The sequence below is a fragment of the Diceros bicornis genome, chromosome 7 (genome assembly GCF_020826845.1).
Source record: "Diceros bicornis minor isolate mBicDic1 chromosome 7, mDicBic1.mat.cur, whole genome shotgun sequence".
Taxonomy (NCBI): Eukaryota; Metazoa; Chordata; class Mammalia; order Perissodactyla; family Rhinocerotidae; genus Diceros; species Diceros bicornis.
Window position 1 is genome coordinate 48,969,547 of NC_080746.1, and position 18,271 is coordinate 48,987,817.

Genomic DNA, 18,271 nt, shown 5'->3' on the forward strand with positions numbered 1-18,271 from the left:
CTGCTTGTCAAGCCATGCTGTGGCGGTGTCCCATATAAAGTAGAGGAAGATGGGCACGGATGTTAGCCCAGGGCCAATCTTCCTCAGCAAAAAGAGGAGGATTGGCATCAGATGTTAGCTCAGGGCTAATCTTTCTCACAAAAAAAAAATCTTAAGCACTCTATATACTATATAAGGTAGACTGATATTCTGTAGGGTATCAGGAAAAGTTTTATATTTTCATGTGTTTCTCATGGATAATTATTTTAAAAGATAAATAACTCAATGACAATTGTGTTAGAACTGAAAATGAAGTAGGAATCATAACTCACCTTTATGCATAGGAGTTGATCCATTATTATCACGTTCATTAACATTAATTACTCCATCTTCTATTAATTTCTTAAGCATTTCCAAATCACCCTTAAAGGCAGCCACATGACCTGGAAATGCTAAAGCTATGAAAAAAAATTCAGCATTTCAGTAAATACATAAGTTCATTCTTTTTCCCTGCCTTAAACAGTCACACATTTCAAGTTTCAACATTAACCCAAGTATGAGAATGTTATATTGGAATTAGTTCAGTTGATGCAATGACAAGTAATAAAAAGAGAATCATAAAGTAAGAGTATTATTAACTGTGTAGCCCTTCCACCCTCAGGACTTCCAACATGCCAGGAGTAGTATTGTACCAGAACTATTCTTAGCCATATTCCCTTTTCCCTCATGCCACCACAAAACACAAGGAGATGGTCATTTTCAACCCTTTATATAAAGACATACTTGGTGTCAAGTCCTGAATTTACACACCACTCTCTCTATTTGCAAGGAAGTAAAGAAAGCAAAATAAACTGGAAGCAGATAAAGTATATGCGTGTTTGTATACACATACAAATACATATATATGTGTGAATGTACCTGACCTAGTGTCTAGCACATAGTAGATACTTGATAAATGTTTTTAATGATAATAACTACATATATTGAGCCCTTACTGAATGTCAGGCACAACAGTAAGCATTTGTAAGGATTGCCTCATTTAATCCTCTTAACAACACTGAGATAGAGCTATTCTCATTTTTTCATATGGAAAGGAAACAACCTAGACCAGCCAAAGAGTATTTTAAAAAGAACAAAGTTGGAGACTTACACTACCTGATTCTAAGTCTTACTATAAAGCTACAGTAATCAAGACAGTATAGTATCGTCAAATAAACAGACATATCAATAAGACAGAATGCAGAGGCCAGAAATACAGCCATACACATACAGGCCACTGATTTTTGACAAAGCTGCCAAGATATTTCATTGGGAAAAACGAAGTCTTTCCAAAAAAATTGTGGTAGGACAAGTGGCTATACGTAAAAAAAAAGAAACAAAAATTTTTAAATCAATACTTTATTTCACTCAATATGTAAAATTTAACTTGATGGAGATAAAGATCTGAATTAAAAAGCCAAAACTGTAAAACTTCTGAAAACATACAAGAATATCTTGCTGATCTTGGCATAGGCAAATATTTCACAGATAGGACACAAAAAACATGACCTGTAAAAGGAAATAATAAATTGTGCTTTGTCAAAATTTAAAACTTTGACTCTTTGAAAGACACTGCTAGCCAAAACAGGCTAGCTTCAAAATGGCAAAAAATATTTGCAATACATATATCTGATGAAACATAAAAAACTGTCAAAATTCAATAATTAGTAGAGAAACATCCCAACTTAAAAAATGGACAAAAGAATTGAACAGACACTTCATAAAAAAAGATATATAGGGGCCGGCCTGGTGGCATAGTGGTTAAGTTCACGTGCTCCACTTCAGAGGCCTGGGGTTGGCAGGTTCGGATCCTGGCCGCGGACCTACACACCACTCATCAAGCCATGCTGTGGCGGCCACCCAAGCACAAAATGGAGGAAGACTGGCATAGATGTTAGCTCAGGGACAATCTTCCTCAAGCAAAAAGAGGATGATTGGCAACAGATGTTAGCTCAGGGCTAATCTTCCTCACAATAAAAACAAAAAAGAAGAAGAAGATATACAAATGTCCATATGAAAAGATGCTCAATATCATGAGTTCTCAGGAAAATGCAGATTAAAACCACAATAAGATAACACTACCGCATCCATTAGAGTGGCTAAAATAAAACAGACTGACTATATCAAGTGTTGGCAATTCCATGGATCAAATGGAATTCTAACACATATCTGGTGGGGATGTAAAGTGATACAACTGCTTTGGGAAACGGTTTGACAACTTCTTAAAATTAAACACACACCCTCCATACACCCCATTCCTAGGTATTTACCAATAAAAATGCAAACATATGTCTAGGTAAATGTTTAGAGTAGCTTTATTAATAATAGCCCAAAATTCAAAACAATCCAAATGCTCACCAGCATGAATTGATAAACAAAATATGGTACATCCGTACAGTGGAATACTACTCAGCAATAAAAGGGAATGAACTACTAATATATACATAACATGGATGAACCTCAAAATGGTTCCGTTAGAATTTTCAAACTAATCTATAGTGACAGAAAGCAAATCAGTGGTTGTGTGGGTGAAAGTAGGGATGAAGTGCAAGGGGGTAAGAAAAAACCTTCAAGGTGATGAAAATGTTTTGTCTCTTGATTGTGGTGGTGGTTTCATGAGTGTATACATATGTCAAAACTCACCAAATTGCAAACTTTAAATGAATACAGTTTATTGTATGTAAATCATACTTTAATAAAGTTGTTTTTTTAAGAAAAAAAAGGACATCATAATCAAAATGAAAAAACAAGCACAGTGTGAGAGAAAATTTCTATATCAGATAAAATTAATAAAAGATTGGTATCAAGACTCTATAAAGAGGGCCGGCCCCGTGGTTTAGCGGTTGAGTGCTCGCGCTCCGCTGCTGGCGGCCCGGGTTCGGATCCCGGGCACACGAGGCACTGCTTCTCCAGCCATGCTGAGGCCGTGTCCCACATACAGCAACTAGAAGGATGTGTAGCTATGACATACAACTATCTACTGGGGCTTTGGGGGAAAAAATAAATAAATAAAATTATTAAAAAAAAAAAAAGACTCTATAAAGAATTCGAATTATTTAGAAAAGGACAGAGAACATATTTTTAAAAAGGGAGAAAGGTATAGGCAGGGAATTCATAGAAGACAAAACCAGAATAGGCAATAACTTTACAAAAGGATGTTCAACCTCATTAGTAATCAAGAAAACACAAATCAAAACAAATTAAACCTACCCAACCAACTGGCAAAAATTTTAAAGTCTGACAACACTGAATATTATTTCTCTAAACTCTCACCACGCACTACTGATGAGAGTGTAAATTTCTACAACCTCTTTGATGAAGAATGTAGTAATACCTATTTATACTGAAGATGGGCATATTCCACCAAGAAAAACCCAAAATACAGTTTCCCAACTATTTACCAAACTCTCATGTTCAGAGAAGATAGACAGTACTTTAAGAAGCATCATCCAACGATCCCAGTGTGCCATACAAATATCATTTTCTATGTGGACTATGTGTGAGAAAAGTAGGGCAGCACTTCTCTCAAGAAACTCTTATACATGTACATAAGGAGACATGTACAAGAACAGCCATTACCACATTGACTGTAACGGTGAAAAACTGTAAACAATCTGTCAAATTGGAGAATGGATTAAAAAAATGAATCTTATAAAATGCAATACTATACCAACACTTAAAAAGAATAAACTAGGACATATCTATCAACTTAATAAATCTCAAAAACATAGTATTTCACGAAAAAAGCAAGTCAGAAGGATACAAACTGTTTTAGGCCATTTTTATGAAGTTTTAAAAGAAGTTTCAAACACTGCTAGCTGTCCACTAAAATTTCCTTCCTTCAACAGTAAGAGACTTGCAGCTGAGATGAGGCTTCTCAGCGAGGTTCTGAATCCTCCAGGCTTTCTTGCAGCTAGATATGGCCATGTGACTCAACTCTTGCTAATGGAATGTTAGCAAAAGTGATAAGTGCAAATTAGACACTGAAAATCTCTGGTCCTAGGCTTATACTCTTGTTCCCTCCCCACCTCCTGCTGGATCAGCAACAACTACAGAGAGCTAGTTGGGACGACAGCAGGTCCCTGAATGACTGCATAGAACAGATTCACTCTCCAACCCCAGGCTGTCATATAAAAGAAAGAAACTTCTATATCATTTAAGCCGCTGAATTTTAGGATTTCTTAGTTATAACAGTTTAGTCTCTTACTTTAAAAATGCACAAAACATGGGCCTGGTCCCATGGTGTAGTGGTTAAGTCTGGCACACTCTACTTCGGTGGCCTGGGTTCACAGGTTTGGATCCCGAGTATGGACCTACACCACTTGTCAAGCCATACTGTGGCAGCAACCCATATACAAAACGGAGGAAGACTGGCACAGATGTTAGCTCAGGGCTAATCTTCCTCAGGCACAAAAAGAGGAAGACTGGCAATAGATGTTAGCTCAGAGCAAATCTTCCTCATCAAAAAAAAAAAAAGCACAGTACTGCATATTTTCGTGAGTACATATATATACTAAAATATAAAACCACAGAATAGAATTATAAATCCAAAACAATAGTTACCTCTGAGGAGAAAAAAAGAGGGAATGAATGGTATTAGGGAGAGAGATCCAAGAAGCTTCAACTGTATCTATAATATTTTATTCTTAAATTCAGTGATATAAAGAGTATTAATTACATCAATCTCTATATATTTCTGCCTAAAATATTTCATAATAAAGAAAAGAATCTGGATGAACGTGTGGACAATGATATATAACATATTTTAATATAATATTTGCCTTAAAACTTTATTTTCCTTTCCCGTTTATTCCACTTATTAAATGCTAAAACATTTCAGGTTTATTACTTACTTTCCTGATCTTTTGGATCATTTCCTTCATACTCAGCCCCCTGGATAAACTGTAAAATGTTCTGCTTAAAGAACCTCTGGGCCAGGTCCAATACATTTTCTCCATTATCATTGAAAGCTTTTAAAGCTTGTGTTGCACTGCTCATTCTACTGAGTAGGAATTTAAAACAGTGAAGGTGGCCTTCCATGGCTGCTAAGTGAACTAAAAGTGAGAGAAAAAAAATTTTTAATTTTAAATTGACAAAAAAATAACTTGAAATAAAAGTAACACATTGGCTCTAATCCTCATAGGGAGATGACTATCCCTGCCCTATATAACCGGGACTTACTCTGAGCAAACATAGACCTTTTTTCCAGCCTACCTCTCCTTACTCAGTCAGCCTTCTGGTCATGTCAAAGCAATACACAAAATGGTCGAATAGTTACACTTACCGTGACTATAGAAAGGCCAGACGAGAGTCACCAAAGAGCAGGCCCCAGAAAATTTTCTTAGAACATGAAATCCCAATTATGTCGTTTATAATTACATGAGAAAATGCTTGCTATGTAAGATAGATGATAGATGAGATAGATTTATTTTAATATTTTGAAAAAAAGTAGAATAAACCAAAATAGTCATCATGCAAATATGAATGATGTTATTTTTATCACTATGTATTTTGTCACTTTTCCATAAACATTTATTATTTTTATTATAAACAAGAAGACCGGATCAAAACTACAGACTAAGTACACATACTACCTCACCATTTCTACTCTAAATCCTTGAAAATAATAGAAAAGATACTTTTTAAAGTCATAAAGGACTAGAAAAACAAACAAGAACATCATGAAGGACAAGAAATGTTAAGGAATCCCTGAAAGAAGATATATTGAATCAGACTGAGGGAGAGTCACAATCCAAAATCTGCAAAAAAGTAGGAATGGTTCTGGGGTATTACAAGCTTAGAGGTAATGATTACAAAAAAATAAGAGAGGCTTTACACCTTTTGAGAAGTGACTATTTCGGAAATAGCCCAATCAACACACAAATCTTGACTCTGGAGAAGCAGGGCAGTGCCCAAGTGGCCAGTATAACTCAGAAGAAACAAGAAGTCACAATGCTCAAAAGATAAGTGGCTGATACCTGCCACTCTGCATTTTCTCAGCCAAATATCCCACTAAACTCCCCCCTCCCTGAAACTTCAGACTCCTCTAACTGCTTATTCATCATGTACTACTTACATGTTTTATAGGCATTTCGAACTTACGTCAAAAAGTAAACTCCTTAGGGGCCGGCCCCATGGCATAGTGGTTAAGTTCACACGCTCTGCTTCAGCGGCCTGGGCTTCGCAGGTTCAGATCCCAGGTGAGGACCTACACACCACTTATCAAGCCATGCTGTGGCAGGCATCCCACATATAAAGTAGAGGAAGATGGGCAGGGATGTTAGCCCAGGGCCAATCTCCCTCAGCTAAAAGAGGAGGATTGGCAACAGATGTTAGCTCAGGGCTAATCTTCCTCACCAAAAAAAAAAAAGTGAATGCTTCTTGCATGTATTTTCCTTACATAGTCTTTCCCATTCTCAGTTAATGGAAACTCTCTCCTTTCCATGTAGTTCAGGCCAAAAACACTGGAGCCAACCTTGAATCCCCTTTCTGCCACTCTCCACATCTAATCAATCAGCAAATCTTATTAGCTCTATCTCTAAAATATACACAGACCACAATTTCTTGTCACTATCTTTGCTGCCTCTACTCTGGTCCAACCAAATTATGGCCTAAATTATTGCATCAGACTCCTAATTGCTCTATTTCTGCCCTTGCCACCCCCACACCCTCAATGCAATCTATTACAAACATAACAGCCAAAATGATGCTTTTAAACATAGTCAGATCACATCACTCCTGTGTTCAAAATCCTTCAATGGCTCCGCTTACCTCTCTGATCTCATCATCTATTACTCACCCCCTCACTTCTGTTCCAACCACACTGACTCGCTGTTACTACTTGCTGTTACTCAAATACACCAGGAGCAGCCCTGCCTCAGGAGGTTTACCCTTGCTCTTCCTGAAATGTCCTTCCCCCAGGTTATCCACAAGACTTGCTCCCTCAACTCCTTCAGGTCTTTACCCAGTTGTTACCTCTTCAGTGAAGGCTTCCCTGACCACCCTATTTTAAACTTCATCCCCTCTACCACTCTACTCCCCTTTCCTATTTTATCCAAACACATATCCCTATTTAATATATATTTCATTCATTCATTTGATTATAGTCTGTCCCCCCCTTCACCACCACAGGAAGGCAGAAACTTTTGTCTGTTTTATTTGCTGTGACATCCCCACACCTAGAAGAGGGATTGACACATAGTAGATGCTCAATAAATAAATGGTGAATTAATAATTTTTTAAGAGAGAGGTTTGAACACAAGCAGTCTAGTCCTGAGGCCATATTCTCAACCTCTACACTATAATATTAAAACACATATTTTACATGATTATAAAAATAATTATACACGTTTAAAGAAATAAAAGTTGGACCATTTTTTTAATGAGCAGGCTATAAGAGATTAACAAAAATGATCAGGCATATTTAATAAATAACTAAATAAAAATGAAATTGCCCCCTACCTTGTATTACAGAAAAGTCAGTTCCAGGTAAGTGGGAGATCTAAATATGAAAGTAAAATAATAAAATTTCTAGAAGAAAATATAAAAGAATGTCTTCATGACCGTAGAGTAGGGAAAGATTTTTTTAACAGGATTCAGAAAGCACTAACCATAAAGATAGAGCTTATTAAACTGGACTACACTAAAATTAAAACTTCTATTCATCGAAAGATATCTTAAAAGAATGAAATGGTAAGCTATTGAATGGAAAAGATATTTAAATGGAAAAGATATAAGCAGTGCATGTAAGTGACAAAGAACTTGCATCTAGAATATATAAAGAACCCCTACAATTTAATTAAAAAAAGACAATTCAATTAAAAATAGGCAAAAGATTTGAACTGGCACTTCACAAAAGAGAATAACCAAATGGTCATTAAACATATGAAATGACACTCTAACATTTTTAGTCATCAGAGAAAATGCAAATTAAAATAACAGTGAGATATTACTATATGCCCAAAAGAATGAATAAAACTAAAAAAACTAATAATATCAAGTGTTAATGAGAAAGCAGAGCAACTGAAAGTCTTAAACACCGCTCGTGGGTGTATAAATTGGTAACAACCACTTGGAAAATCAAAAGAAGGCAGACACAAAAGAATACCAGTGTATTATTTTATTCTATAGAGTTCAGAAAGAGAAAAATACTAATTTTTATGTTAGAAGTCAAGATAGTGATCAACTTTGGAGGTTGGTAGTAACCTGAAAGAGGACATGAAGGAGACTATTCTATTTCTTGATCCAGCTAACAGTTACAGAGAAGTGTTCATTTGTGAAAATTTAATGAGCTGTACATTTGAAATTGAACACTTTTCCGTATGCATGTCATGCTTCAATTTAAAAATTTATTTAAAAAAAAAAGAATGAGAGCTAAATAGTCATTTCCAGAAACACAAAAACTGAGAGAGTTCACACCAACAGACCTTTACTAAATGAACACTAAAGGATATACTTCAGATAGAAGCAAAAACCATCCCAGAAAGTAGTGTAAAAGGACGGAAGATGAGGCCTGGGAGGTAGGTAAGAGCCAAATTATGAAGGTGCAGCATGCCAAGGAATCAGAGTTCCTTATGGATCCAGGGAGTTTTTAAGCAGCAAAGTGATCTGATCAAACTTGTTCATATAATTCTGCCTGGACTTCTCCGTTTGTTTGCTGCTTAAGATTCCTTTAAGACATAACTCAAGTATTATTTTCAGTAACTCTCACTCCAATCTCACTGTGATCTATCCCTCTTCTGAGCTTCTACAGCACATCTTAGAAGAAGATAGGGTGTTTAGAGTACAGGTTTCAACTGGCCAGTTGATTGCAGACTAGACAACTGCAGTCAGAAAATTAACTCAAATACACTAGTGTCCACAATTTATACTATTTTTTTTTAAAGTAGTCTATGGGACAGAGATAGGAAGTTAAAAAATAACAACACTAGACAGTAGATGAAGGAAACAGCTGGTAGGAAGAGTAAATCCAAGTTTAACCTTCTCAATTTCTCTTTTGCTGATATGGTTCCAGAAAAGAAATCAATCATATGACACATACATAACATAGGCTTAAAAATGTTCCTGTCAACATATTTACTACTTTAGTTTTGTGAGGGGACTATTAGACCGATGACAGTTTAAATTTCTTAAACCTGATCAAACATTTTAAAAGTTCACATTAATGAAAAACAAAATATTTGCTTTTATGACTACCTGGAAGGTTTCCATTGTAGTCCACATCTTCGATGCCACATCCCCACTTAACTAGAAGTTGCAAACAGCCAAGCCGCCCATGAAAAGCTGCATAATGTACAGGTTTCCATTCTCTCTTATCAGTCACGCTGGGATCCTAGAGGTAACATTCACCAAGACTCAATTTCTTTCCCTTTTGTAGGGGAAACACTAAGTCTAGCAGCTTAATTCTGCAAATGAGAATTGGAGGCTATTCTTAAAATTATAAGGCAAACACTAAATATAAGAGAAAATTTACTGCAACCACTGATTTGAACATATGAGCTAATAAGATATGACAGAAGTTTAAAAAATAGTCTTTTTTAAAAGAATATAACCAGTCACATCAAAATAGCTTTAAAAAGGAACTTAACTTACAACTAGAATATACAACTATGTACTCGGGTTTGGGGGAAAGAAAAAAAAAGAAAGAGGAAGATTGGCAACAGATGTTAGCTCAGGGTGAATCTGTCCCAGCAAAAAAAAAAGGAACTTAACTAGTTATTCTACTGGTCACAAGTTCCTGACCAATAAAATGAAAGGGATGAATTCAAATGATCAAATTATATCCTTGAGAATATAAACGAAGAGTTAATGAAAAAACATTTAATAGGCTTTTTTTTACCTTTTCTCTAACTATAGAAACACCAACTCTTAACATGATGTCTTCAAATAGGTAGTTCTCTTCTTATAAGAAGTTATTTTTTACAACTACTGGGTAATATTAAAAATAAACATCATAATAAATGAAATTTCTGGATATGTAAATCACTTTCTAAATTAGTGTATGAAATAAGTGTTACAAAAGAAAGACCCAGGTAAACACAGAGAAATTCAGAAAGATTTACAATCACTGGTTAAGATATGTTTGGAAGATTCAGAATCTTCCCAGTTAAACTCTGAACTGACATGAAGAACCCATAGCCTCTGAAATATTTTGTACTACTAAACTGGTTTTTTTAAAGATTTATCTAAATTATTACTCCCATGTTTAAAGATGGAAAAGCTAAACCGAGAGATCAAATTACTTCCTCAGTCACATAAAGGATTTAAAAAGTCAGGAAGAGAAAACCAGACTACCAAATGCTATTCCATCTATATGATTATACATTCTGACATATTAACAGGAATCTCTCACCACTCCACTTCGGAGCATTATTTGTAAAGTGAAAGAATGTCCGTGTGTTGCAGCAAGGTGTAAAGGGGTGCATCCCCGATCATCTTGAGCTGCCAAATTTGCTCCATTGATTATAAGAGCCTAAAAATAGAGAAATAAGAATGAATTTACATGAATGCAGGTATAGATTATTTAAAGGCAAGCAATTTATTAACCTATAGCTAAATTATTACATATATTCTTATATATGTACCATAGACAAAGGGTGAGAAATTCTTAGCTAATCCTAAGAAAACGCTTGAAATCCTTTTTACCATTGCCTAGGAAATATTTATAATACTTGATTTCACATTCTGATTTGAGCATGTACATACGATTTATAAGACACACTTTACATGAGCATAGATTAATAACTACTAAGTTAAATACTTTAATACTAAGCTAATAAAACTGAAATTTAAACTTCTGCTATTTCAAAAGCAGAATCTTTTATTAACTAGGTTTTGAATACAACAAAAGGATTGCATTATTAAAGTAACTAGTTCTAAGCTCCAAATCAAACTTTTAACTGCATCTGAGGAGATTCTAACTGACTTTACAACTGGCCCAGTTTCTCTATATGGGTTATATCATATACACAGAATGCCCCTCTACATAATATACAGAGTAATTGGTTTAAAGGAATTATTAGTTAATATTTTTAATCCTTTCTCCCTCAGCCTTTTTTCTTTTTTAACCAGCCTATATTTGCCAGTATCTTAGCAAATTTTACTCAGTCATAATTCCTATTAAGAATTTTAGGAAAAATAGTCTCCATGATTTTGTCTGACTCCCAAAACAAACTCAATAATCATCACAATTGAGTATTGTGATATAATGAGTGCTTACTGTGTTTTAAAAGTCACTACAAAGAATATGAAGACATATCAACTTAGGGAATTAGAACAGATGTAGAGACAAAGATAATCAACTGTACAAAGCAGTCCTTGATAAGCAACAACTACACAGTACAGTACAAAAAAAAGCACCTCAACAGCTCTGAGAAGTAAGAGATCACTTTGAGGAAGAGAAGGACACCCAAGGCAGAGGGATTGGTTTGAACTAACACCTGGAGGAAGGAAAGCATCAAGTAAAGTTCATTTGACCCTGATGTCCCCTAAAGTTACTATTGTGTTTTCTCCTTCTTTTCACTGCTTACTTCTCAAATTAATACCTCAATGCCTCAATTTCCAATCCACCTGCAAACTGGGTGCCATTCCTATCACTGCAAAGAAATACAGCCAACCTCCCCCTACAGTGACCTCTCAAGTTCAATGGCATTTCCTTAGGCTTTATTCCCCTTAGTTTTATTCTGTTGCTGATACTCTGCCTAACTTCTTAAACTTCTTCCTTCACTTGCACAGCCCTAATGGATTCTGGCTCTCTTATCTCTCTGACTTCCTCCTCTAAATTCTTTACTCATTTCTCTGCTTCCTCCCATCCCTACTAGCAACATTCTTCAACACTCAATCCTCAATACTCTATACTCTTCTCTTTTATTACTCTTGAAATCTTTGCCTCCAGCCCCCTTTTCAACTGCCTGGACTTTCTGCACCTGAATGACCTATAGGCACCTTACACTCAAAATGAGCCAAACTGAACTCAACATCTTTCCTCCCAAATCTCTCCTGCCTTTCAGATTTCCCTATCTACAGTGTCATAATTATGTCATTCTGACTCAAAACTTGAAATTCTCACTATACTCTGTGAACGCCTCCTATGCAAGACCTTTTAAATCATTTCCTTTCTTTCCCACTGCCACCACCTAATTTCACCCTCTATGGTTAGTGATTACACCAAAAGTCTCTAACTGGTATCCTTGCCTCCACAGTCTTTTCATCCTAGTTAATCCTGGATACATCTCGCTAGAATAATTTCCTGAAATACTGCTTTCATTACCTCATTCTCCTGTTAATGTCCATGTGTATGTATATATGTATATAAATATATACATGTAATACATGTATAAAAACTCTCTTTCCTATGCAAATGAATCCAAAATCTTTATTCTATTTCTAAAATATTTTAAAAATCTAGCCTATCCAAACTTAGTTTGTAACAGGCCACACAACAAACCATCTACACTCAGTCAAACTCATATAAATGTATATTCCCTGAACACGCCTCATTTTTCCTATTCAGAGACTTCATAGAGAATCATAGCATAGAGGTTAATAGGATGAAGTCTAGGTTCAAATCCTGGCTTTGTCACTTACTTAAGCAAGGTACTTAACTTTCTGAATCTGCTTCCTAATCTATAAAAAGGGGAACTCATAAGATTGTTAAGTGAGCTGATGCATGGGAGACCATGATTAACACATAAAAAATGTCCAATAAATGATAATCATTATTTTTATTGGCTCCTGACGTATTCTCTACCTACAGTGCTTCTTCACCTCTTACCTCTTTGAAATCAATCCATTCTTTTAGGCTTAGCTGAAGTTTTATTTCCTCCATTTATGATTCCTCTATCTCCTCCTAAGTTCTACAATTTTTCTCTATATTTTTCATTAGAACCTTAATCATAGACTGTGCTTCACATTGTTTTAAACTCACTGAGTAAAGCTCCTATCACTCCAAACAGAATCTCAGGCTTCTTGCAGGCAGGGACTGTTAGCTTATACAATTTTGTATTTCTCTAAATTCCAGTCTATTTCAATACACTGACTAAGTCTAGTTACTCTAATAAACTAGACCCTGCCACATATTAATATGCCACATATTAATATGTTACTCTGGCCAGGAAATACATTAAATAAGGAATTTTAGGCATGGCAAGCTATAAAGGAGACAATCTGGGCACGACTGTGACATCCCTTAAAATAACCCAAAAGATAGCCAACTACTTCAGAGATAAAAGGATCTTTTATCTCACAGCATTTGTTTAAGTGGATAGTTGATAGCAAAATATCTAAGTCACGGAATCCAGTAAGTTCTTGTTTAGAACACAGAAGTAAAATCTATGAGTTTAAATTATTAGAATAAAAGCAATAGCCTAACAGAACTATGCTAAAGTAATTAAACTTACTGAATTTTAAAAAAGTAAATGAAGTTATTACTACCTGCATACAAGCATCCTGACCTCTGATTGCAGCTATGTGAGCTGCTGTCCAACCTCTTGTAGTTGCTTGTGTAATATCAGCTCCATGCCAGAGGAGCCAATGAAGACACTAAATTAAGAAAATAACCATGTTAACAAGTAATAAGGCAAATGTTTTAAACATTTTTTATCTTTTAATTTTAGTCTATCATCATGAAATACTCACTGAAGCCTGAGAAGCATAATAAGTGAATGAGGGGGCCAGGTGTAAGAAAAACCAAAACACAAGCACAGTGATATGGTAACCAACATTTGGCCTTACTGTTGGTAAACAACAGGGAGCAGTGGGAACTGCAGCAAACTGAAGACCACGTTCCTTGTCCATAAGGTGCAGATGCTACTCAATCCTAGCCAGTTGTTGCTGTGAGTGGAAGGCCAATCCAAATCTTATGTTTGACCAATACTGTGCAAGCCAAACAAAACATATCTGTGAGCCAAATTCACTCAAGTGCTACCAGTTTGCAACCTCTTCCATAGATTTTTAAACGAGTCCAGAAGCTTTTGTAGCAAAGCAAACACTGTTATTCTGATGATACTCTCTAAAATAATAAGTGGTTTATATAAAAAATGGGAGGGGGGTAGGAGTCAAATGCATCTTCATTTAAGATTTTTTTAAATTAACCTAAGTCTCAATATAATACAGTATTTAGAAGTCTGTGCCACCTATGGTATTATTGTCTTTATATGTTCAAGTTTGTAGATTCCATCTTCAAGAAGTTTCTTTCTTTTTAAAAGAATTGATTATATTATGGAAATACACTGTCACATCATTCACAGCCATATCATTTGTTGAAAAGGCTTATCATTTAGGTGTCGTTTGTCATGGAGGTTAGTGGTCAACAAAATACGGAAAAGAAAGGTCAACTTCACTAATAATCACAGTAAGTCATTCATTTATTCAACAAATATTTATGGAGAGACTATCCTATACTAACACTGTACAAGCACTGGAGAATAAAACCACTGTAAATATTCATGTACAGGTTTTTTATTTCTCCTAGGTAAACACAGAGAAGTAAGATAGCTAGGACACGCTTAAGTATATGTTGATTATATAAGAAGCTGCCAAACTGTTTTCCAAAGTGGCTATACCATTTTACATTTCTACCAGCAACGTATGAGTTCCAGTTGCTCCATATCCTTGCCAATACTTCACATTGTCATTTTTTTAGTTTTCTGTTTTTGTTTTGCCATTCTAATAGGTTTGTGGTGGCATCTCATTGTGGTTTTAATTTGCATTTCCCTAATGGTTAATGATGTTGAATATCTTTTCATATGCTCAATTGCCATCCATATGTCATCCTTGAGATGGTGTCTACTGAGTTGTGAGAGTCTCATATATTCCGGTTACAAGTTCTTAATCAGATATATGATTTACAAAGATTTTCTCTTATGTTTTCTTCTGGAAGTCTTTTAAGGTTAAGTTTCACATTTGTCTATGATCTGTTTTGAGTATATTTTTACAGATGTTGCCGGGTACAGGTCAAGGTTTATTTTCTTACATATGAATGTCCAATTGTGCCAGCACCATCTAATGAAAATACTATCTATTCTCCATTAGATTATATTTGCATCTTTATCAAAAATCAATTGACAAATCAGTAGGACTTCAGAAATGGCTAAGTGAGGAGCTTGGCAAATCCTCCCCAAGAAGCAATAATAAAACTAGACAAAGCTGTCAAAAACAACCATTTAAAGACTCTGGAAATTGACCAAAGGTATATAACAAAATAAGAAGCATTTATTCAAGAAATTCTACTGAATCTCAGTAAGAACAGGGAGAGTCTGTGGCATATTAACCTCAGACTACAACTATTCCTATCCCCAGCTGAATGGCACAGAAGTTTTACCCAGGTGAACAGCTCTATTGCCCTGCTGGAGGGATTGACTTTATTTGGAGCTGAACATGAGAAATTCCATGCCTAGGCACATTGTCAAAAAACAATTCCAGTTTTCAGTGGCAAACAATCTGAGAAAGCCAACATCAGAACTAGCCTGAAGTCATGATACTGGTTGCGGCAAGCAACAAAACTAAAGATCATCCAGAAAATTAATAGGAAAATCTAAGAAATGAGACAGCTAAAGAGGGCCTTGCTAAGATTCCACTTATCCCTTGTGCTCTAAAAGGCTGTGTGCATGTACAAGGCTGCTCATACTCAGGGAAGACTGAAGAGGGTCCAACATGAGCCCTTACAAACACATTTGAAAAAGAGAGAGAGATCCAGCTCTGATGGCCTAGCCGTTAAAGATTGGTGCACTCTGCTTTGGCGGCCCAGGTTCAGCTCCTGGGCACAGAACCACACCACTTATCTGTCAGTAGTCATGCTGTGGCAGTGGCTCACATAGAAAAACCAGAAGAACTTACAACTATACACAACTATGTACTGGAGCTTTGGGGAGGAAAAAAAAGGAGTAAGATTGGCAACAGATGTTAGCTAAGGGTGAATCTTCCCCTGAAAAAAAAAAAAAAGATGTCAGGCTGACTTGTACACTGCTTGGACTTTGAAAACATTCCCCAAGCCACACATAGACCCATCAGTAAAAGACAAAATCCTTACTGGCTCAAGGTATTTAAGCAAATGCTCTGATAAATTACTGGCTGACCACTAAGTTATGCTGACCCAGGAGTGACCCCTAGGAAACCAGAATTAAAAATAAAAACAAGAATTAGAAAAAAGAAAAAAACAAACACTGGTCATACACTGTGAGGGAAACAGACTCCACACAATTAGTCCAGGCAAGTCAACAAACAAACAAACACACAGCAACAATCAACCCTGGGCAGGGGTGAGGGGAGTAGGATCAGACTCCAGAGTTGCTACAATATATAATCTAAAATGTCCAGTTTTCAAAATGTCCAGTCAAACTAAAAATTTATGAGACATACAAAGAAAACAAGAATGTATAACCAATATACAGAAAAAGGGCAATCAATGGAAACTATCCCTGGAAGGGCTCAGATGTTGGACTTAGCAATACTTCAAAGCAGCTATTATTGATAGCTTCAGAAAGAAACTATTTTTTAAAGAATTTGTGTTTAAAGAATTAAAGGAAAGTATGACAACAATGACTCATCTAATAGAAAATATAGATAAAGAGATAGAAATTATTTTTAAAAGAACCAAATGAAAATTCTGGAGGTAAAAGGTATATCTGAAATAAAAAGTTCACTACAGGGGCTCAATACCTGATTTCATCTGACAAGAGAAAAAAATTAAGTTTAATAAAGTATAGTTTTCACCAGTTGTTAGTGATTATTTCATACTACCAACATATAAGCACCACAAGTTCTAAGAAATGTCAGAAAAGATAACAAAATGTAAGGGCGTTAATGTAGTACTCAAGTAGAGAATTAGAAGATTATCTTTAAATGGGAAAGCAGAAAGGCACTAAAACCTTTTGGTTTAGATTTGTTTTTGTTTAATTCAACAAACATTTCTTGAACATCTGCTATGCACTGTGCTAGACTAAAAACATAAATTAAATTTAATCCAACAAATTCAGCAATACAACAAACATTTATTGAGAACCTACAATATGACTCCAATATGCCAGAAACTATGCTAGATGCTGTGAAAAAAAAGATGAGTAAAACCAAAATGGTACCTTCAAAGAGCTCAAAATCTAATAGAGAATATAATTCAATGTGATAAATACAATAAAAAAAATACGTGTAAGATTTAAAGGTGGCACTGAGGAGAAAGCAGCTAGTTGGAGGATATTAAGAGGAGAAACACAGAAGGCTTTACCAAATAGGTGCTGCCTGACCTGGATTTCAATCAGGTAACCGATGGGAAGAGGTGAGACATGGCAGATGAAACAGCATGTGCAAAGTCTAGGATAACATGAAACAGTAGACTAATTTGGGAAATGACAGTACTCCACCAGTACTCCAGCATAAAACAAGTATGATGGGAGATGAGGTTGGAGAGATAAGTCTACCAAATTAAATAGCTTGAACTTGATCCTATAGGGGATAGAGAGTCACCACAGGGACTTAAGGAGGGCTTTAAGCAATATCAGATTTTAGTTTTAGAGTGGTAACTTTGTATACAGACTATGAACTAGAGGTGGACGAGACACAAAAGAGGAAAATCAATCAGATCTAAGGCAGTGGCTAAGCAGATGAAGAGGACAAATTCGAAAGACAAAGATGAAACAGAATCAACTGATTTAGTGATCAGTTCTCACTGCATCAATGTGCATCATGAAGTGTACTTTCATCTAGACAAATCTTTATAACGTGTTTTGCTTCTATAAAAAATTGAGACAACTCAATAACGATTCAAAAGCCATTAGCCTGGAAAACTAAAAAAGGAAGGGAAAAGAATAATGGTTTAGTTTTAGAATAATTGAATTTGACATTCTAATCAGATATGCATAACCTATTGATCAAGCACCTGATACATAAGCCAGAATTCAGGAGAAAAACCAAATCAATGAATTATTATGTAGAAGTGAGAAAGCCAAGAAGTCTAAAAGACTGCCTGGAGAGAGAGTGTAAAGTAGGAGAGAGAAGGCCATTGGCAGAAGCATAAAGAATACCTATATTTATACAATAGGTAGGGTAGGTCAACCAAACAAGACTAAGTGAGAGTAATCAGAGAGACTGAAAGGATACCAGGAAAGAGATGAAATAAATGGTATATCAAGAAATCCTATCCTATTTGAATATGGCAGAGTAAAATCAGTATTTCCTTCTCTCTTCAATTTCATCACAAAAAAAAGAACAATAAAAAAAGGAAGAAAATCCCACCTTTGATGAAACTAAGATGCATCTGAAA

General features: G+C 35.6%; 1 protein-coding gene across 1 annotated transcript in view; it reads right to left on the minus strand.

Moving 5' to 3' along the window:
- Window positions 1-18,271, minus strand: part of ANKRD42 (ankyrin repeat domain 42) — a gene marked incomplete at its 5' end in the record, with an annotated part of 45,970 nt that overhangs the window by 21,580 nt on the left and 6,119 nt on the right. The window contains 5 exons of the mRNA XM_058546219.1: window positions 312-437; window positions 4,872-5,072; window positions 9,214-9,349; window positions 10,370-10,489; window positions 13,450-13,557. Coding sequence (XP_058402202.1) covers window positions 312-437; window positions 4,872-5,072; window positions 9,214-9,349; window positions 10,370-10,489; window positions 13,450-13,557 — 691 coding nt within the window. The remainder of the gene's footprint in view (window positions 1-311; window positions 438-4,871; window positions 5,073-9,213; window positions 9,350-10,369; window positions 10,490-13,449; window positions 13,558-18,271) is intronic.